A 22943-nucleotide genomic window follows, 5' to 3' on the forward strand; every position below is an offset into this window, starting at 1 on the left:
ATTATTTTGGATTTGGTTTTTCGACACTCAAATGAAAACTGCTCTATGATAACTTAGGTTTTAATAGAAATAAGAAACCATCTTCATGAAAAGGTCATGTGAGACTCTTTGTAGCTAGGAACACCCTGGAAGTGAAGCCGTGTTAAAAAATTCCCCTTAATCCTATTCAGACCGGCTTTCTTATATCTTCTAGAACCCGGAGGAAGGGGGCGGAATTTAAATTTGTTGAATTTCCACCAACACCCCCTCTTTCACTTGCAAGACTATTTAAACAATGGATATGAAACATAGGGGGTATATAGATTGTGCAAACATGTTTCCTTTGAGGTTTTCATAAACAAAAGGAAAATAAGTAGAAATAACTGCACGAAAGTGTAACTTTTGTTAGTAAAAACAAGTAGATTGCAAATTTGGAAAATATGCCTGTCAAAAGACGGTTGTCATGGTAACACCGAGTTCCGAGGACAGAAAAAAAACACCAAGCTAAATTGTCCCCAGGCCAATTTCAGAGAAAATTTACTGACTTAAACTTATTTAAGAATTGAAAATATCATTAACGGTGAAAGTCAGCCAGTATACTTTCCTCCTTGGTGTGGATCATGTTAAAATTTCATTCCGCATTCAAGCACCTGGTTTAACACGTAATACGAGCGTGTTGTATGTTAAACCATCGAACAAGCGATTTACGTCATTTTCTAGTACTTCGGTGTCTAGTTTTTCGAATACAGCCTGCATCGTCCAAAATGCAAAAGCTAATGTGCGGACGCGTGACGACAACAAGCACGACTCCACAGTGCTGTACGGGTTCATATTTCGCGCGTTCTCGTCGCAAATCTCAACTGGAATTAGATGTTTGTGGTTAACCGCCCGTTCGTGGCAGCAGTGTCGCACGATGATCAAATTAATCGTTATAAACTTTACTCGAGTTATTCTTGCTCCTCCTTAAAGTCTTGCCTAAGGGGGAAAAACTTCAGGACCCGCGCGCGGATCAATCAAGTAAGCGATGAATTACGCTTTAAAAAAAGCCGAGCAGGTTGATGATAAAAAACTCACGAGTCTTCTCGATATTAATTTCAAAATGTCACTACTATTGACTTCGGACGTGACGCTTGTGATTGGCGGTGAAAGCTGACAAAATGAAGTTTGTCATTCGGAAAGTATTGGAAAATACGGTCAGGCACGTACTTTAGCCTGAACATCTGCAGTCGTACCCCGCCACTAATGTTAACACTGAAAAAAAAACCTCACTTTTAAGAAAATTTAGCCTCATCATATCATGCCTCGCAGAATTACTTCAAGGGTTTTTTTAAAGTTCCGAGTTGAAATACCCCTGAGAAAAGAGGCACTTTACACGAGTTTTATTAATTTGTTTTATATACATGACACGCTGACACTTCTTATTATGAACCTCAAGGGGGAAAAAAATGCGGTAATAATGAAGTTTCCTTTTTCTGGTGGTGTGTCAGGTTTAGGAAAAAAAAAAACTTCTGAGCCCTTTTTCCTCTTGTGGACGAGCGCGAAGTACACGCAATGACCTGGAAACTATTGGATCGTGTAAAGTAAAATACTACCTTGGCTTTATTTGAAGGAGACAAAGCGGGAAAAAACTGAAAGAGACCGTGAGACCCGGAGAGATTGATCATCAGCCTCAACAAAGTCCACTAATAGTAGGGAAGATATCTGTGTACAAAACATGTTGATTTTGCCATTTAATGTCGAGCAAGTGAAACCGAAAAAAAAAAAAAGAATAGAATAATTTACTTACCAGGCAAAAGTTCTCTGGTTGGCGCTGAAATGGCAATTTTATATGACAATTTTATATGTAGCTTTGCGTTTAATTGACCAACCTTCACCGGGATTTTGAACTAAATTTTCCGTGGAAGCGTAAGATATAAAATTTAATATAGTTTTTTCGAGGAAGGTTGTCCTTCAAAAGCGTAAAATTGTACGCGACAATCCCGAAAGGTATTGTGGATTATGGTGGTGGTTTGCTGTTACTAGATCGATGCTCGTGGCGTTTCAGCGTTACAGAAAAAGAAAAAAAGAAAAAAAAAACGCGTGTACATGCTCTCTCATTTCTTCTTGCTGCGACACCGTGAACTTCTAGATGAAGCTAACATAAACTAGTTTACCTAAATGGTACAAAGTGCTGCCGAAGGGAAGGAGGATGTAAGGAGTGTCGACGCAGAGCAGGGTTGTTCCCATACAGAACTCCTGATCGTCGGTAACAGGAACAAACTGGTTTATTTAACTTCTCGGGTTTAAGCACTCAGCAGCACTAAGCTTCATTACATTTTTCATTTCTCTCTTACGGACAGACCTCACGCTCTTATACAAGTGCACCCGGAATTTCCAAAAACGTCTCTAAAGAATTAAACAGCTTTGTTGCAAGGTTTCTAAATTCGAATATTACATGAGAAAAGCTAAGGTAAATGACATCACTACTAATAATATCTTCGGCATTGTTGCGCGCCGGCAAGACAACCTTTGTCAAAACAGCTAGCGCTGTAAACATGAAATGAAGTACTTTGTTTTTGTTTTTCATCAGTATTATTCCTCGTAGGTCGTATGCAGTTATGACAACAGAACTACAGCTGCAAATGTCTAATATTTAAACACTGAATGGAAGCAAATGGAAAGACCTGTCGTCCGTGTTTGAATACTTGTGTGAGAGTACATGTCAACCAGTCAACAGCTTCCATACCCTTAATCAATACTATTTAAATATATACTGCACAAATTTTACGTTTTAAGCTTTGAAAGAGGGTTTGGATGGCGTTTAACGGACAGCTGAAATTGATCAAAGTTTAATTATCAGCTGAAAAATAATTAACCCATTTTTAAAACTTTTAGCCGACGGGTTGAAAATTTAGCTGAGAAGCCCGCGGGCTGACAAGTGAAATTCTAGCGCCCCAAACTAGGAGTACTGTAAAACAGATACAACAAAAAAACCGCTTAATAAGGTTTACTGGAACTGCAACTCTTATGTCGTTTTCAAACAGTTGATATAAGTTTGACTGCAGGGGCGGATCCAGGATTTTTCAAGGGGGGCGGGGGGGGGGGGGGTTGGCTAGTACTTTGGGGCTGTAGAATCAATGGAACATGCACCAAAATGTTCCAATTTGAGAATTGAAACCTAATTGAAAAATGTTGCACCAGAAATACTAACAATGCCACAAACTAGAAAATACGACGAGGTATTTGTCCAGACTTTTTGCCTTTATTTCTGCCAGAATATTCACAGTCTTTTTCATGTTCACCAAGAGGGGGGTGGCTAGACACCCAATCCACCCCCCCCCCCACCCTAAATATGCCCTGAACTACGCTCACAATATGTCGGCAATAGCGCGTGAATAATACAACGTTTATTGAAGAACTTTTGAAGAACTTACTTTCAAAAAGGAAATTCACCTTGAATTTAACATGTTTTCAAATGATTATAGCTGCTATTTCAGGGAGATTTGCTCGACTTGAATGAAGGTTATGAATATATATTTCGCCGAATAAATACAGTTGAAAGAACTTTCTTTTGTCTTAAAACAAAATATATTTGCAGTCTGCAGTATACAGACGGTAATTAATAATAACGTTCTATTTACTACCGTGATAAAGGCCGTTATTAAAAATCTAGCCCCACGAGCTGGCATAATAACCAAACAGTGTGCTGTCATTGGCTGCCCGAGCAGGTGAGATGGGGCTGCCTAATTGCCCCGTTCGGAATTACTTGCTATCTCCAGCGAGAAAATTGCGTCCTTTATGCAATATATTAAATCCTTGTTCGGCAAGAAGGCTGGAAATTGGTCTCGTTGTTTTTCCGCGTGTTTACAGGAACATGACAATATACAGCCATCTTTACCTCTCGCTTGGTCGATAACCCGTGTATATTGCCTGCGGAGTTTTCCTTTTTTTTTTATCCGAATGACGTCATTTTAGGTTACCATAGTTACGTAGTTCACTATCGAAACCTTTAGTATCAATTAGTGATAATGAAGTAGTCTTTGAATAAAGATTAAAAAAGTGACCAGATTATTTTTCATCTTTACCAAAATTATTCGAGTTTCCCAACTTCAGGCAGGTAGTTAGAAACCGTTGTTTTTGACAACTAGGATAAATTAAACCAAAATAGCGTGTACCAGCGTCTTTTGTGTCCCAAACAATGGCTACTTATTCGACGTTAAAAAGAGCTAGTAAGTTCTGTACCGCGACAAGATATCGATTAACATTTGAAAAGGAAAGATTTTTTTATCGCAAGGAAATATTTTCATTCGGGCAACGAGAGACAAACGGAGCTCTCTGCGGTCAAAAGAGTGAAACAAAGGTCGGGGATAATTATATTTCATTCAACATTCAGGCCATGTTCAATGCATACATGCATGGTATTATTTTCTCTCTTTCTTTTATTTTCGCTTATTATTTAACTTTATATCAGTGTTGTAAATTCCTCTTTCAGATTACCAGTGTATTATTTCCTCGGCGAAGTTCGTGACAGAGTTAAAATTTTAGTTTGTGTCAGAAACAACTGAGACTTGAATTTCGTTGTTTGCTCCAGGGCAAACAAACGGGACAGAAGGTTACATAAATTGCAAAATATGCCGCGACTGGGTTCAAAACTCAGGGAGTTAATCTAACTTTTTATTTCGCGTTTCAGTGCAAATGTTTGAAATGTCGCTCCCGTCGTTCGAACTTTTCCGACGGTTATAGGAAGAAAAAGCTGATTCACAAACTGGAGGTGTCAATACGCAAGAGTTGTAATATGGTCATCCAATAGGAAATGGAGGATTTTGACGGTTAACACACACATCCATCCAGATAGCTAGCTCATTTTATGCAAATTCATTAAAATTATATTGTGTTGGCCCTTATTGCAAACACTGAAACGTCAAGATGTCAGTGTGACAGCTGGCGCGAGAGATTGAGTTTGATGCCTCTAGAAACGAAGACCCTCGAATCTCGAAACTATATCATGATATTTGTCAGTAGAATTTATCTCCGCACATTTTCAGGAAATTTCAGTGATTTTCCGAGATAGAATCTACAATTTCTGCAGCTCAAAGGCCGACATGGTCGACTTAAGCTACCCTAAGCGAAAAATATACTGGTTGCTTTTGTTAACGGTATGTTCAATTTGGGGTTATGGGCGCTAATATAAGTGAAACTGGGATACCGCAAGTGCACACTTCACACAAAGAAAAGGTCTTCTCTTACAATCCCTTCTTTTTTAGACAAAGAGACCAACTTTTTTTGTCTTCTATTTCCTCAACAGTTCAATGTTCTCCTACTTGAAACTCGGGAAGTCAACGCCGGTAAGTTTTTCGCGTTAATATTTTAATCTCGCGTTGCAAATTACAGCTCGCACATTTTACGGGAATGGGGGAAGATGTGTTCTCGGAATACTAAACAATTCGTAGATTACCTTTCTTTTTAAGCTCTCTAATCTTACTAAAAATTAAAAATTTAGCGTTAAGGCCATTTGAGAAAAAAATGATATGCGATGTAGTAAAAATTGTCCTTGGTCAAACCACGCATTTAATGTTGACACAGCCGGCTTGTACTTCGTATGTTGTCTTGGTCTTCAAAAAAGGCCCTTCATTTCTCTGTTGAAATCTTCTACTGCAAAAAAAGTCGAAATCACTAGCTAGCACCTTTAAAAATTGCATTTATCAGGGAATTTTCCACAGACAATGCATACTGTCGTTTCATCAAAGGAAAATCCCCACTCGATAGTTTCGCATCTCGAATTTAATGCCTAGTAATTATTGTTCGCGTTAAAGGCAAAATCTTAGTACAGTAACTCCTAGATGGAATGGCAAACCTATAATCTCCCCATAGTTGATGCGATTCAGTTTTTCAATGTGCTAAATATTAATCTGCCACTGAAAAGACCAGCTTTTCGTAACGGTGTTTGAGCCCAACTACCTATGATGAGCGAGATCTCAGAGTCGACGGACCTATACTTAATTTTACATCTTTTTCGATTTTTGCGCCGTCAGTGCAGAGTTCAAATTCCCTCGCTCTTATTTGGGGGAACCTTCTGTATGGCTCTCAATACAAATTGTGATACGATTCAACAGACAGACGAATTTATCAGACAGTGCAGTTTTTAAGCCGAGCGCTACTAACGACAGGTTTCCCAATTGAACACAGTTGGAGGTTTTCAGAATTTATTACGGGTTTGCAATAGATTATCACTGGGATTTATTCACCCCTTTTTTAAACCCCGTTTACCGATTCCTTGGGTTTGTAACCTGCGTCTCTTTGTGAAACAAAATCTGCCGCAATTTAATTGTTCGGCCAGTTTGCAAGTTTCAATCGCCTCCGCTATAGATTATTTCAGTGACAGTTGTCTTGTTTCCTTTGCTGCGGCTTACCAGATTTAAAGTCATGGAAATTTAGATGTCTGATACATACTTAATATCCTATCGTAACTTCTAAGCGAAAAAACAAGAAAACATGCGAAAGCTCATTACGAAATGCGAGGGAGTTCTCTTCCTTCGTCAATAATTTCGAAATAATGTAGTAACATCACTGAGAGATGAATTTTGCGCGTTATTTTTCATTCAGTAATGCCTGTCGCATTTCGTTGGTAGTTGTGTCGATCAAATGTTTTCATTTCTTTAATCTTAATCTGTAATGTTTCTCGGATAACGTAATAACCAGGAACTTCGTCACAACATTAAACTCATAAATAGTCTAAATATGCAACGCAAATATGGAACCTGTTTAGCGATTAAAAAAGATGAAATTACTGAAATGATAAAGAATTACTTTTAAGTTTCTTTGAAACATGCCCGACAAGTCTCTCGCAATCGCATCCGTGAGTGTTGATCGTTTCTTTCTTTTTCAATGATTGTTTGGCCAAAAAAAAAAAAGAAAGAAAATTCAGTTGTTTTTTTACTTCTGTCAACATCCATATAATCTACGTAAAATAGCATTTACTTAAAGTATACTGACGTAGTGCTGTCAATTTGCTGTTCGTTTTGAGTCGTTTTTTTACTTTTCCAATCACTTTGCTTGCATTTTAAATGAAATAATTGGAACGAAAAAGATTTATGCTGACTGCGCGAAGACATGAGACGACGCTTAAGCCTTTCAAACGTGATTAAAGTAGTGCTTTGTTAAGTAAGGTGGGAAGGTAAATATAGCATGGAAGCTTGCTCCTAAAAAGCTGCAAACAGCTGGCTTTAATTCGAGAAATAGCATTTCGTAGAACAGCAATGATATTTATCTTTCAACCATCCGGTTCTACCTCTATGCAACTGCAGGGCGAATACAAAATTTATCGCGAAAATTAAGCTGTGTGTATTTTTTTGAGCAGTTTCAACGCGCTCAATTAATTTGTTATAGGAAATTTTCGAGGCCTTTCTTCGAACTGAAATCGCGTGCGTGCGATTCAGTCGAAAAATGCAGAAACCTTTGCCAATATTCGAGTCTGTTTATTTGCGATTTTTCCCAAAGAAACTAATGAAAAAGCCGTTTACGAAGATCACGTTGAAATTTCTGTGTTTGTTGTGTGTTTTATTATATCACTGAGGAATGTTACGATTGGCTAGATGAAGTTACATTTAATCAAACAAGAATGCATTTCTCTAGGAAACTTTTTGTGTGAATCAAGTTGTTTACCCATGCTGAAGGTGGGATCTGGTGTTTCAAATAAACCGCGAAATTAATTACATTACTACATTTTTCTAGCGTTAATGGAGGGATTGTATTTGATGTCGAGTTAAATGTTTAAATCAAGAGTTGTTTCTAGCAAATGGAAATGCCCCAGCGTATTCGACCAGGCCAGCAACGCAGAAAAAATGAAACGCTTCTAAATTCCGTAATTGCAGCAACTCTCGGAAACAACATAGGAGTGATAACACGGTGAAAATAATTAAAAGAAGTCGCAGGTGTTAATAAATACGACTCTTCTGTTCTTCAACTAAAGGACTAAAAACTTTCCCCGTTAACTCCTCGCCAGTACAAAGGGCATTGCATTTCTACTATTTTTGCATTCATTATTTTCTATAAGTTATTCAAATGCATAATAATGAGACTGGTTTCATGTGATCAATGCGATCATAACGATCGCAAATATCGCAGCGATCATAACGATCGCAAATATCGTAGCGATCATCACAATCGAAAATATCGTAGCGATCATAGCGATCGCAAATATCGTAGCGATCATAACGATTGCAAATGTAGCGATCGCAAATATCTTAGTGATCATATCGATCGCAGATATCGTAGCGGTGACGATGGCAAATATCGCAGGGATCATAACGATCGAAAACATCGCAGCGATCGTAACGATCGAAAATATAGTAGCGTTCGTAACGATCGCAAAACTCGCAGCGATTGTAGTTATCGCAAATATCCTAGCGATCGTAACGCCAGATCACATAAACACTGAACTTTAGTTTCGAAGAGAGAAAAACGTTTTCGACAAACTAACTGGCAACATAACACGTAACTGGCTTGTTTTGTTGACCAAAAGGACTCACCAACCTGTATGCGGCGTGAGCATTTTGTTAATAGTCTTAATGCATTATTCCTTTTCATTAGACATCCAGACAAGAAGAAACGCCCGTCTCATCCATAAGTTGTAAAATGTCGTGACCAGCTGTTAAACAGAAATTTCCTCGTGAGTGAAAATAGCCAAAAATTATAACAGAATTCGTCTAGATAAGTTTTCCCCTAATTTCTGAATGGAAAATAACTTACCCATTTTGCAAATATCAAATGCTTTTTAATCACGTACCACTCTCAAAATGAACTTCAAAGAAGATAATTTTGTTTTAATGGAAACGCGCAATTTTTCATCATTATTTCATTTCATTACCATTTTCAGGTAACAATTTCCAGGTCTTTCTGCTGCCGAAAGTTATTTTCAGCATCTGTTTCAAGCGTTTTGTCCTGTTCTCCATCACCATTCGAAATAATTATCCAGTCTTTAAGCAATCCCTTATCTTCACTTCCTGTCTTTCTTCAATTTAACATTGATCAACTGTAATTCAGCATTATTTTAATGGTTTGCATGTATAACAGTCCTATCGACCTTTTATGGTTTCGTATTCGCGTCAGTACAAGAGAAGATAAATGGTGATAGAGTTAATCTCCCATACGAGGAGTTATTTTTAGACATGGTGCCCAGTTCTTCCTCGTGGATGGTTTCGTGGACGATAAGAATAAGAGAATCTTTGTTTACAATATTTGCCACATTAGCATAAGCGCTACAGTTTCTGACGGAGTTATAAAAACACTAGTTCTGAATATTGAAAGGTATACAGCACGATTAACGGTCCTAAGAATTTGTGCCCGATGTATTGAATACTTTTTGTGCGACGCGGGTTTAAAATTTTTTTGCAAAGAATGTATCAGCTCATTAGCTCCTTTGCCACCCAGAAATTTTGCAGTTTTTGGAAGACAATTTCCCCTCGAATATTACACCCAAAGGCCCAAACACTTCACTAAGTACTAAGTTTCACAAGCTCTTGAAATGTTTGTAGTCAATTAGTGTCTAGCGCCACCTCTTCTCTGCGCAAAGTCGTATGTGTTAAGAAAACCCATGTCACAGGATTGGCTATTTGTGGATCCGCCTGGGATTTCCGAAACCAGGAATTATCTTAAAATAACTTAAGAATGATAACCTTGTTAATAAGGCCTACATAAGAATTATAGGGATTAACTCTCTCGGTTACTCTTCATTCCCTCATTTATCAGAACTAATATTCCATAATCTTGAGGCAGAGTTTTTAAATGGTTTCCACATGTTGATAATGACTTTTCACAGCTCTATTCACAACCTTCAGCTGTTTAGTAGTTTCCAAAGACCGCTTTTTTAGTCTTTATGTTCTCCTAAGGTTTTAATTCAAGAAATAATATCGTTATGTTCATTTCACTTAGGGGCAAAGAAACCAGTTCAAAAAAACGTCTTCAGTTTAAGCTCTCCCTGTTCTGTTTTTAGGCACCATGATTTTTTAAACGAAATGTATATTAGTATTGAACTAGCGCGAGGTCCGGTTGAGTTCCGGTTGAGTTCCTGTTGGTGCAAGGGCAAGTAAGTAGAAGAGAAAACATTTTTGTTCCAATCTTTCGTGTTTCCGTTACAGACTGGTACCTGGGATGTTTTATCGAGAAACCTCAAGACCGCACTTTCAACATTTCCGCCGGAAACTACATTGTGTCTGACACTTCCGCCCAAGAATGCACTTCCGCTTGTGCTTTTTTGAACCAATCATACGCGGCCACTGAAGGAGAACTGTGCTTCTGTGCCAGTGGCGCTTACAACACATATGGTAAAGCCTCGAACGAAAGTCAGTGTGATATGACATGCTCAGTACTACCATGCAGTGACACGTCATACATCCGGGTCTACTCAACCCAAGATGCAATTGGAGAGCTTAAAGTGTATGGACCACACACTGGATGGTTATTACAGGAAGTCAATTTTACGACAACCCTTGGTAAAGGTAAACAAACTGATCACGCTGTTGTAAACGAGTCTAGCACATAAACTCGCTTAAACTTCCTTGATTTTTCTATCTTTTAAATCATTGTAATAGGTCACAGAATCGCCCTATCCGGTGTCAAAATAACCTAAAAGGGGTAGATTTAGACCCCCCCCCCCCCGAGCCCCCCCTTTCCCTTGTATTTTCGAAAAGGACGAAAAGAAAATTAATCAACCATCATTTTTCAGTTAAGCTTGTGTTGGGGGAAGAGAATGGGTTTGCGCTCTTCCGCAATTTCTTAGACCCCCTCTATCTAAATTTTCTGGATCTGGCTCTGCCTAAAACGGCATGACTTAGCGCGACAGAAATAGGTAAAACAGTATCACATAGCGTGACAAGATCGTGTAAACTAGTGTACCAAAAGGTGACCGAACTGGTGCCTGATATGAATGACCAAGCGAGCCAGAACTGCCCGCAACAGAGTCTGGGGGAATTAAGTGTTTTTATCCCTGTAAACTCCCTGAAGGAAATAAATTACCTTGCGCAGCAGGCAGGCTAAATTAGAAACAGGACTGAGCTCAAGTTTTCTTCATTTCACCCTTGCCAAACTCAAATCATTGTTCCCTTAATAAAACTGAAATACTCATTTTCAGGAGACAACAACGTGTCGTACACGTTTGACTTTGGTGACGGCTCTTACGTATTGACCACGTGTTTTGAAGCCACGCACGTGTACACACGCGTGGGATACTTCCACGTGAAGGCATCCGCAAGGACCAACATGTCGGGCCCAATAATGGGGTCTACATGGGTGTTCATTCAAAGCTCCACGGGTAAAGTGACCCTGGAGTATCCACGAGCGATTGTTGAAGCTGAAAACGATACGGAGATTGTAGTGAGCATTAGTCAAGGAACCTGGATGGAGGCTAACTTTTTCACGCCGACTGCAAAACTTAAGTCGAGGAAGTTCAACGTGTCCGGTAAGACTGGTTGCAGGTCGCAAAGAATTGAAGTTTTACATGCTTTTAAGTGGTTTTTTCATTTAATACGATACACTTACTAACTGGTCCCTTGGGAAACAGTTAGCTTTTGTAATCGTCTCGGTAAATATCGAGATTCTCGGAAAAAAAAACTAACCATGTTTCCCAAGGGAGCAGTAATTGTTTTGTTACACAGCTGGAGTTTAGTGCAAAGTTGTAAGTCAAGGACAGGTCAAAATAGAGCATGGTTAATGGAAGAGCGGGCGACCATTTCTTTTAAAATTGTTGCCCGCTGGGCAACATTTAGGTTTACCCATTGCCACGTGACCATAAATCAACCAATGAAATTCGAAACGCGTGTTAGATTCAACTCAACTCCAGATAACAATACGGTATATTTTCGCCTAGGATGTATTCTCGTCGCGTAAATATGAGCAGCTTGGTACAAAACTACACGGCTCGAACACTATAAAGGAGAATATTATGCAACAGTTACACATACAAATTTTGTTTTCATTTGCGTTTTTGTTTTGTCCCTTAATCTGTGTACCTATCTAATGATTATTCATGTCATTACCACGCTATGGTTTCCGCAGACGCCATAGTACACGATATAGGATCGTCAGCGACATTGGGAAACGACAGCAATTCCCCAGAAACAGGCGGAGCCTATGTAATCCCTTCCGCCATGATGACAAAAGATGGCTACATACTGGCTTGGGAGTTGTTTGCCTCTAAACTAGGACCCATTCGCTTGCAGGTAGGTTTCCAAGCTACGCTGTTACTTGCGATTCCTTGGCGGTCCTCTCCGCCATTATGTTATGAAAAGAGGTTAAACGAAAGCGTGATCTGAGGGTCCTCGTCACCAGTCCCTTTGAAGGTGTCTTACTACAGTTTTGAGCTAGCAGAGGAACCCAGACATTATGAAATAGGCGAAATTAAACTTTTTTTTATTTGTGAAAATCCGATTTACAGATTGGTAACAATATTTTTTTTCTGTATTAATGATTAATCAGAGCAAATTTCTAATTCCTTAAATTTTGAGGTATAGGGTAGTTCGGATCTCTATATTTTGAGAAAACGAATTTAAAACATTTTGGCTCTTTATTAGCATTTGTATTGTTCATGTGTCGCATATAATAGTTTAAGGCTTGAGCAATCAGTAATTAGAGAAAAACACTTTACAAAAGAGTCCACAGTTGGATTCTTGTACTCGCTCAAAACTGTAGTAAACCACCTTTAATCACGTGATTGACATCACCAAGAAGGCAGGAACTGAAGCAGAGAGATAAACCTTTCATTTTTGCGATTAACATCTAAGAAACACACACCTGTTTCTCATTTTAATTCCAGGTTTACCGTCCCAGTTGTTCCTCCGCCAGCTTGCATTTTTGTCCAAGAAACCACTCGTGTATACCCAAGGCAGAAAAGTGCGTTAGCACCAGTCTCTTCAGCTGCCCGGCAAACAGCATCTGCATGGGGTCTGGGGGATGCTTGTCTACATGTCAAATACAGAACGTTTCGTTCTCTTTCAGTTCGTCTCCTCCGGCAGACTACGTCATTGTTGCAGGTACGTTATAGGGTTATGTCACACGTGGTAAAACAGCATCTTTGCGTGACATTTTGCGTGACAACTGACGTTTGAAGTGGTATCAAACTGGCGCAAGATTTGTCTCCCAAATATTTCGACTCCAAGGTCACTCAGTCAAATCGCTTAACAACAAGGTGTGAAAAAGGCTTCCTAACAGAGCTAACCATCATCTGTTTGCTTGCAGAGACTCATCTAAATATCGAAAAACTCGGTAAAAATCTCATCGTGTCCGCACCCGAGAATGCCACTAAAGTGCAAGCCGGTGACGTCATTGGTTGGGCGGGTGACATCTCCTCTGGAGCACTGGCGTTTGAACAAACGACCAACGATCCTTCGTTCTTTTATTCCGGCTCAAAGTTCAACCTTTCTGTGGGAGACTTTTTGGCTGCTTCAGGGGGAGCTACTCCGTATGATATCAAACATGTGTTACGAGCTCATGTTTCCCAGCCCTCGCAGGCAGCTGTTAATGTGAATTTTATTGGAGCAGGCATTCACAAAGTGACTACTGGCGTAGAAAACGAGGCTGTAAATGTACTGCAGACTTGTGAGGTGTCCGTCCAGGTACCGTCTTAATCTACTTTAATTTACTTTGGTTTTATTGATCACAATGGTCAGTTGCACTGATCAGAAGTGGGCGTTAGTTGAAAACGAAAGTCCTCTTAAAAAATGGTTCATTTTGACTTTCTTGAGCCGCGAAATAATTTCCTTTGGGCATTTTTGTAAAAAACAGAGTACCGTGTGGGTTTGTTTAGTTTGCGAAAGTAAACTAAATTGGACTTGTTTGAAACGTTACAAAGGCCCGTGACAAACTGGTACCTTCTTGTACCTTTTCGTCAACACAGTACTATCCAATTGTTCCTTTCCGATACGCCTTAAAGTACCTTTTGGCGAAATGGTAGGTAAATAGGAATTTCTGTTAGTTGAACGATTTGGTAGGTACCAACACAGACGACCCGCTTTTTGGTAAACCTTGCCTGCATATCAAGCGAATTTGGTCTTGCCAAGGTTCGTATTTGTGCAAGAGGTAGTTGGTATGATCAGGTATTTATTGTACCTAAATTCAACCATCAGGTCAGTGACTCACAGGCGGGCAGGATGTCATGTCAGTAGACACGGCTTCCGATTGGTTAACTGGGAATATGGGTACGGTAAAACCGAGGGCGTGAGTAGCAGAGCTTGGGAAAAGCTATAAGTGAGATACATCCTACAAGGTCATGATTATTTTCCGCTTTGCATTTCTTCTAGGAGCGCATCGAAAATCTCAAAATAATGACACCATTCACAAACGTGAGCTATGCAACAGGGCAGAAAATCCGCCTACAGAGCGCCACAGACAAAGGAAGCAATGTGAGCTACGTATGGACAACGAAAGGAACAAGTTATCCCCTGGAAAACCCTGAAGTAGTCTACGATCACATTGGTGAGAGTACAAAAAAAAAAAAATTCATAGTCGTGAATAGATCCGGGGGGGGACTCCCATATAAAAAGGGCGGGGTGGTCGCCGGAAATTTTGAAACGAATCCCTAAGAGGTACCAAGATCTTGTTTTGAGGGCGTGGCTTTACCCCTGAGAGGAACCAAATCTAAAACAACACATTATCTCCTGTCATATTTTTTTCGGTTCAATAGCCTCAAAGGTACAGCATAAGCTCCCGCTGTGAACCTTTTGAGGCTGAAAACCCTACGAGGCACCAAAACCGCCTTTTTGACCCCTAAAAGGTGCGACGAGTATCCCTACCGGGGGATAGATCCTTCTTTTAAACATTAACATTGCTATTTCAATGCAAGGTGCGTTTTTCTAAAAGCGTGTTTGATTCATCGTTTTATTGTGAGTGATATTCCATTGCAGGTTTCTATCCAATTTCTGTCCACGCCAGCAACAACATAAGCTCGGCGTTCGCCGCTTTAGTAATAAGGATACTCAAGCCAGCGTCATTAGCATGGAGGGAGAGACCACCGTCGGAGATTAATGTGGACCAAACATTTAATTTAACGGTCGTCGTAAACGGAACAAACGTTACGATAACCGTAGACTTTGGTGACGGGTCACCGGCTTACGAGGCCTTCTACGAGTCAGCTGAAAACACTCCTATTAACGTTTCACATAGGTGAGTGAAAACTTCCTCTTTTTAACGAGAATAGATGTTTTTACATTTCAGACATTTCAGTTAGCTTGAAAGTTTAGGTTTTGCAAACTTGTGACACTTGGCAGCGGCAGTTTTGGCGGGAAAAGCGCTCAAGCTCGCAACCGGAGTCTAACGCTGTAAACTTGAAATGTCGATTCGCGATTGGTTTTTCATGTTGCTCCTCACTGATTGGTTGAAAATCAAAATTACCAATCTCATTGGTTAGAGCATTTAGGTGTAATGTTCACGAAACGCGAAAGGAATTAAACTGAAGAAACCGCCGGGGGGTACTCCCTTATAAGGGCTATATAGGTATGTGCGGCCCCAAAGGGCGTGGTTCTTTAGACGTTTTGGCAAGAAATAGGGGAAGGATTTTAGGAGGCGGGCCGCACACTCCCACCCAATCTTTCTGGGAGTATCCCCTTCGGGAGAAACTGCTCTCGACAATTTATGAAAACGTCTCTGCAAACCTCCGTACAGCATCAGAACAACTGATTAAGCTGTGATTTCCTTTTTTCTTAGTTACACTAAGTACGGAAAAAAGATTGGTTCTATCAAGGCAAAGAACAACATATCAACATATGCATTACAATTCACTGTTCAAGTCATGGGTGAAATAGGTGAGATTTTGATACAGCTTCACCCTGCACCAACCGTCGAGAAAGTGTTAAAAATTGCTACTAAACAACAGTTCGAAATCGGTATATCTGTCTCTGTTAGGCAGGCAGTGAACTACACGTTTGATTTTGGGGAAGACTCATTATCTACGGACGTCGTCACCGACGATGGCGACACGAAGGTAACACACACGTACGACAAGGAAGGTGAATATAACATCACGATAACAGCACGTGTGTTTGAGTACAAAGAAGAAAGGTTTGTTCACGTAACAGCCCGGCCGTGTGGTCCACCAGCGATATATTTTCCTAACAGCTACACAGAAAAAGACCCTCAAATTATCACCAGAGGGACTGAAATTGATTTCTTGAAAATCCGCGTAGAGAAGCCAACGGAGTGCTCCCAGGAATTAGTAGATCCTAAATATTTGTGGAATATCTCTCCCTCGCCAGTTCAACCAATTTCCAAGGCTGATTTGGAGAGGGCGTCCTTCGAACTAGAACCGAGGCGTCTGAATAGCGGAAACTACTCTGTCACGCTAAACATTAGCTACAATGACACAAAAATCACTCAGACTGAGGAGAAATACTGGTTTAACACTCACCTTAGAGTCGTAAGCTCTCAACTCGTGGCTTCAATCAGCGGTGGCAGTGCTCTAGAAATTGATTCGAGCACAAAGACCTCACTGAAACTCGACGCGTCGAATTCTTTTGACCCGGACAACCGTGACGGTAAATTGAACTTCGATTGGATGTGCAGGTTTGAGCACAATTCAGTGCTGGCAGTTCCAGATGAACTTTGCAATTCGACCGTGTTCGTCAAACTTCCTGGTGTCGGCGATCAGGGCATCGTGACGCTCCGTGTAAACAGATTTCGGGAAAATGTCACGTACGTCTTCAAGGTGACAGTGAGTGAAGGCTCGCGATCCGAATCAGCAGAGCAACGCGTGAAGTTTCTCCCAAACATTCCGTCTTTAGAGATAAGGTAAGTGTTTTTCTTACATGAAAAGTGTAGCTGCTGCTGAGTTATTTTCTTAAGTTACTTTCTAAAGTTAATCAGTACACAGCCCATAACCAATTTTTTTCTGTATTTTTTTTTTTTTTTTCGTGTGTGTGCGTGACGTGTTTGCTTTACACTTGTATAGATTTATGTTTGTCCTTTTCTTCTCTTTTTCAAACTATTTTCCCCTCATGGCCCAGCCACTAAGCACGGCAAACATTTGCTATTTGTAAGTGGTGTGCTCTCTCTATCCCAAAATATTAAACCAGGATTTAATTTCTTTTTCTTAGAGCGGTTTTCATTAGAGTGTCGAAAATTAAAGTACCAGTAATTGGTTTTGCATCAAGTACGCCTCGCTACACGTTTCGCTTAGGGCCCAATAACTGATCTTTTCGATCCGTGGCTAAGGAAAAGTTATTCTCATATAACCTCATCATTTTTAGTTAATTCACAGTTATTTTATGTGTTGTAACTTTTTCATGATCAGTAACACCAGTGATGAAGTCATCAGGCCACGCCCTTGGTCATGTGACTAATACTAAAAAAATGCAAAGGCTCACAGGCAAATTACTTTATCGGGACTTTTTTCATTGATATAATATTTTGATTTAAATCCTCATTACGCTATGCATAAATTTTGTTTCATTTTTTAAATGTCAGATTTTGAGAGAATTTCAAAATATTGAAATATTCGTTATTTTCTTTTTAAAAAAAAAAAAGCATGATTTCGAAATAAGAATGCATGGCTACGGTTTCCAACCTTGGATTTTGTCGAAACTCATTGAAAAAGGCTGGATTCAATGAAAAACCGAGTTTCCTTTAGCATTTAAAGAAACCGGAAGTACACCCGATATATATTGAAAGTTACCCTATCAGCGCGTGCGCAATTTACACTACCATTGCAATTCGGTAAGATCAAACAAAGCCACACGGAGTTAGTTTTTCTCTTTCTTTTGCTCTTGTTTTTCTGTTTTTCTCTTCTTTTTTCTCCAGTGCTTGTACTTTTTTTATTTTGCATCTTCTGAAACACAAAGAAAAAATATCTAAAATGTAAGCGAATTTGTAAGTTATCGAGTTGTTATTATCAATATTTTCCTTCGAGTTTTGATTGGTTCGCTGTATTGTCTGGGTCCTTTGTGATTGGCTAGAGCGTCTCTTGGCCAGAGTGACTACCTTGGTTTTCGTTTTGCGACACTAAATTGAAAACCACTCTCTATATATGTAAAATCTAAAGAGCACAAAAAATATTGTTGTTGTTATTTAGTTTCCTCAGTCCGTAGGGCCGCTCACCTTGAAACTGTAATACGTTTGGATGTTAAACTCCTCGCAGGAGACAATGAAGGGTTTTTGGGCGCATTTAAAAAAACTCAAACTTGCAAGGGATTACCTTTAAAATAAGTCTTAAAGGGGGAATTCTCTCACCCCTCAGTCTCTCTGGATTGAATGCCAAATGGCCGCGATCTTCCAATTGATGTGAAGTACACTTCTAGACACTGAGTATATTTTGCTTTGCAGTTGCCGAGACTGTCAGGAAAAGATAAACCCATTCGAACGTCTCACATTGGCAGGAAAATGCACAAACTGCAAGGGCGATGAAGAATTGACGCAGACAACTTGGAAATTACTGGATAGCAATGGTCAGGAAGACAAACTATCGGGTAATACCAATGCTACTGATTCGGCTTTGGGATGGGACAGTATTAACCTGGTTTTAAAGGAGAATAAGCTAAACAGAGATACAACATACATAGCCCAGCTGACGGGAAGACGAGGGAACCGCCAGACTACGGTGCAGTTTACCTTTCAGACAACCTCACCACCGGAAAATGGACACTGTAAAGTCACGTAAGTACTCGACGTCTTAATTCTCGTTACTGACTGGCATTTATTTATTTCAATGCTAGTTATGAGAATTTGTCAACACATCAAAGCTGTACTGGTATAACCCATAGTTGATGATTTGTCAATTGTTATCACCTGTCCGCTTCATTGTGTATTGACATTCATTGTTTTACGAATTTATAATGCCTCTCTTAAAATTAAAGGCCGAGAGAGAATCCTGGTTTTTTTTTAATTAAGCAAAACATTAAGTTTTAGGTTCCTTTTCGTTCTTTTCTCGTAACTTTTTGCTTCTCTTTCTCAACTACAGTGAAACCTGTATTAAGCGGACACCCTCTGTTAAGTGGACTTCAGCTTGAGTCCCAAAATTTTCTTCCTACAGTTACTGTAAAATAAACCTGCATTCAGCAGACACCTCTGTTAAGCGGACGGGCACACCAATATGAAGCCATTTTGTTCCACAAAACCTGCAATAAGGGGACACTTCAAGGGCTTTTCAATGCTGAAAGTTCAGCTCAGACTCCTTTTACATTGTTCAGCGATGTCGTTTTTAAGTTAAGTAGACTATTCCAGATTTATGCATTGACTGACTGGACATTGTGCTATGAGCAGTCTTTGATCTTACAATGTGTTACTCTGAGTTACAAAAGGTTTAATAACTAACTATTATTTCACACTATATTAGAACCTGATTAGAGCGGCCACCCTGTATCGGCGGACACTAGTGATGGTCCTAAGGATGTTCGCTTAATACAGGTTTCACTGTAATTAGTATCACCCAACTAGTGGACTAATGCAAATCCTGCATTTTAATGGGCTACGCTACTAGAAGACTATTAGTAATAGTCCTCGAGTAGCGAAATTGGCGCGATCGAGCGTGACGCTTTCTTTCGTTTTATTCCCCAATAAATATTTCTTCAACTTGCATTTGCTAACATTATTGTTGCCTTTTCTGTCCGACTAGTTGGGTGATACTAAAACAATTAGACCCTTCGCCCTTAAGGGCCACGGGTCAATAGCCCATTCGGCTTCGCCTCATGGGCTATTGACCCGTAGCCCGCAAGGGCTACGGGTCTAATTGTTAATTAATGTTCTTCTCGTCGTCGTCCCCATGTTCGTCACGTGGTTAACGTTAGAAAAACGAGTAGCTCTGGGGAGAGAATGTGTGAAGTGTTGTTTGCTTTCGTCACGCAACGCTTCTTGTCAGACTAACGCCTTTATAATGTTGATTTTTGGTATAACACTTCCGCCTATTTTTCTTTTAGACCTAAAAGCGGCGAAGCTGTGAAGACCTTGTTCAAAATAGGATGTGAAAACTGGGTAACTAAGGACAACCCTATATCATACAAATTTCGCTATCAAGTGAAAATAACGAACTTGGCGGAGATAAATACGCTATCAACAGAATCTCAAGTGTACCAGCTGTGGTATTTTGGCGAGAGAATGACTCCGTCAAGATTTCTTCCTATAGGAGACCCGCAGAATGACTTTAAGCTCAATCTCTCCGCTCGCATTTGCAACAAGTATGAGTGTTGTGTCGACGTTTTTCTAGACGCCACGGTAAGATGGTACACAACTTGCGTTATCTTAATGGGCCCTAGTCAGCCACACCTTCGTTTTAGTTTACATATGAGAGTTTGGCTATGACATTTTATTTGTCGAAACGGGGGAAATCACTGTGAAACTACTAAAGATGACATACTTTCAGAAACACAACTTGCAGAAATGCAATAAGATTTCGCCTCACCATGCAATAATTTCGACGGCATCGAAAATGGCGGGGGCTGATTAGGGTCTTTTTAGAAGTTGAGTTTTAATGAGAATTGTAAGTGGGGGGTTGTAAGGGGGCAACCTCGTCCCTCGTCCGTAGGGCCCCTCTCCTTCCCGAGAGGGTGTGGATCTCAGGAGAGAGACAAGAAGGTGGAGTTGTAAGTGATGAGAGTTGTAAGTGGGCGGCTGTAAGGGGGCAACCTCATCCCTCGTCCTTAGGGTCCCTCTCCTTCCTGGGAGGGTCTGGATCTCAGGAGAGAGACAAGAACGCGAAGTTGTATTCTCGCGCGACTCTATTGTTTGGCGCGTGTGAAAAAGCGCCAAAAGGGCAAATTTGTCCTAATGCTTTTGTCTCTAAATTTATGACTTATTGAGGACCACCTTGAACAGCAAAACAAACAGTATCACGTGGAAGTACGGTCACACGTAAGGGGCAGACTTCAAAGTTAGAACCATATTGTACAGCATAATGAATAGCACTACATGAAAGTACTGCTCTATAGCTTTCATTTGAATGGTCACACACTAGGGTTTCATCCACAGACTTGAAAGTTAGAACCACCTTGTACAGCATAATAAACAGTACCACATAAAAGTACTGCTCAATAGCTTTCATTTGAATGGTCGCACATTAGGGTTCAAGCTATTAAAAATTAGCCTGTGAAAAGAAATTCAATATGAGCCCTGATATCAACATTCAAATACTCTATTAACTTCTTACTGTACTCGTCAAGAGGAAACAATTCCCACTGCATAGCTATCATTTGCTTAATTCTCATGCATACTGTTTGAAATTGCAAAGAGAAAATAGAAGCTGATCACTGTACATTTCTCTCATGCAGGTGAAAAAAGGAGAAGATCAGGAAGTAAGTGGTGAAAGCATTGGAAAAGAACTGGACAAAGTAGATGCTAAGAAAGACCCTCAAAAAGTTGTTCAGCTTGTAAACTCTGTCACGTCAATCATTAACTACGGCAACCAATCAGATACCGGAACGCGTGAAGAAAGAACCAAGGTAAACACGTGTGGCGCATTGTCGGTGACACATTCAATGGGAGTAATTAATGGGGGATTTATTTTAAAGGGGGAAGGGAGAGGGGAGGTTGACAGGGTAAGGGGACTAAGAGCAGGGTCGAGCAGGGTGACGGCTTGCCTCAAGAGTCAGTGTGCAGAAATATACATCTTGGGTTTTTTTTGGTTGACGATTTTAAAATCTTAAAATTTAAATTCTTTAAATCCTCGTTAAAACGTTCTCTCGTCATTGGATCTCGATTCGACGATGATCCTTGTGATAACAATGTTGATTGGCGTCTTAACTTACGAAACTCTTGGACAAATCAGTTTAAGCTCCTCTAGATGTATGCACACGCCAAGAGCATGGTCAGCATTTCAAAGAGAAAGCATGTGACCGATATCAAGCGCGGGGAAAAAACGACACTCCAAACGCGCGTGCTTCATCGCATTTCGTTCCAACACACCCTTCACATACACTCGGCGGACATGCTTTTAACGAGTACTTCTTCTCCCTGAGAGAGATCGTGTTAGCCTACATGTTGATTCAAATTCATAAATACAAATAATGTACAAAAATTCGAAAAGGAAGTTTAGAGGTTAACCCTGTTAATCAAATTCCCCAAAAGTCTTTCCTTATCTATTTGTTTTTTGTCTATTCGTGCATTGAGTTTTGCTCGTTCACCAAAATTTAAGTGGAACAGGCCTTGGGTACACAGCAAGCGAATAAGAAGTCTCTCCCTCAGCCAGTAAATAATGCGTTTAGATATACTTCAACACATGTTTCTTTTCTTTCAGATTCGCTCAGAGTTGGTCAATAAATTAACGGGCGTCGATTTAACCGACACCACTCAAGCTCAGCAGACGGTCGGTGCCTTGATAGAAGCCACTAAACACAAAACAGAATTGACGCCAAAAACTCAAGTAAGCAGTTTCAACTTCATTTTCCCTGTTCTCTTTCCAAATAATGAAGACTCTTAGAGTGAGTAGCGGTTTTGTTGTTTGGGTGGAGGAAGAAAACAACGCATACACATTTGAACCTCTTTAATCCATCGCGACGTTTCTATCAAAAGATTGATACACCGCGATGTAAATGTAAATGCAAATTCAATGTCAAACGCAGGGAGTGCTTGCGCAATCACCCGAACCAGAGGTTCATGATAAAGTGCTTGACCGCAATCTTGAAAAGAGCATTCTCAGAGCTTTCTAAGACGACAGCTGGTCAGTACCGGACCACCACCGCCACCGTAACGTATAAGTGGGTTTATTTTTTTGTCCGGTGAGGCCCAGAAACGAGAAATAGACACGAGAAAATAACCTAAACCAGGATTATTGTATGCAGGAACTTGAAGCAAATAATTGCATTTTGTATTATTCATATTTTAGTGTAGATATTTTCGTCTTCTCAGTTTTGTATTTTGTAGTCTGTGTCTCCTTATTAGTATGGGTTTCTCTCAGGCTTCATGTTCAGAAACCTTAATAAAGTTTTATTTATTTTTATTACCTTATTTTTAAATCAAAATTTCCGTCTCCGTCATGTTCCATTTGTTTTTTCCCTGTCATAGTTCAATTAATTAAT

General features: G+C 40.0%; 1 protein-coding gene across 1 annotated transcript in view; it reads left to right on the forward strand.

Moving 5' to 3' along the window:
* Positions 1–4815: 4815 nt before the first annotated feature.
* Positions 4816–22943, forward strand: part of LOC110049828 (polycystin-1-like protein 2) — a 34267-nt gene continuing 16139 nt past the window's right edge. The window contains exons 1-14 of the mRNA XM_089290551.1: positions 4816–5114; positions 5264–5303; positions 10095–10454; positions 11087–11413; positions 12010–12173; positions 12767–12983; positions 13189–13565; positions 14250–14424; positions 14853–15111; positions 15652–16731; positions 18262–18591; positions 19851–20145; positions 21198–21368; positions 22163–22288. Of these exons, the coding sequence (XP_089146677.1) occupies positions 5061–5114; positions 5264–5303; positions 10095–10454; positions 11087–11413; positions 12010–12173; positions 12767–12983; positions 13189–13565; positions 14250–14424; positions 14853–15111; positions 15652–16731; positions 18262–18591; positions 19851–20145; positions 21198–21368; positions 22163–22288 (3975 nt within the window). The 5' untranslated portion in view covers positions 4816–5060. The remainder of the gene's footprint in view (positions 5115–5263; positions 5304–10094; positions 10455–11086; positions 11414–12009; positions 12174–12766; positions 12984–13188; positions 13566–14249; positions 14425–14852; positions 15112–15651; positions 16732–18261; positions 18592–19850; positions 20146–21197; positions 21369–22162; positions 22289–22943) is intronic.

The sequence above is a fragment of the Orbicella faveolata genome, unplaced genomic scaffold, assembly GCF_042242905.1.
Source record: "Orbicella faveolata isolate gen_17 unplaced genomic scaffold, um_ofav_v1 contig_2, whole genome shotgun sequence".
NCBI classification, from domain to species: Eukaryota; Metazoa; Cnidaria; class Anthozoa; order Scleractinia; family Merulinidae; genus Orbicella; species Orbicella faveolata.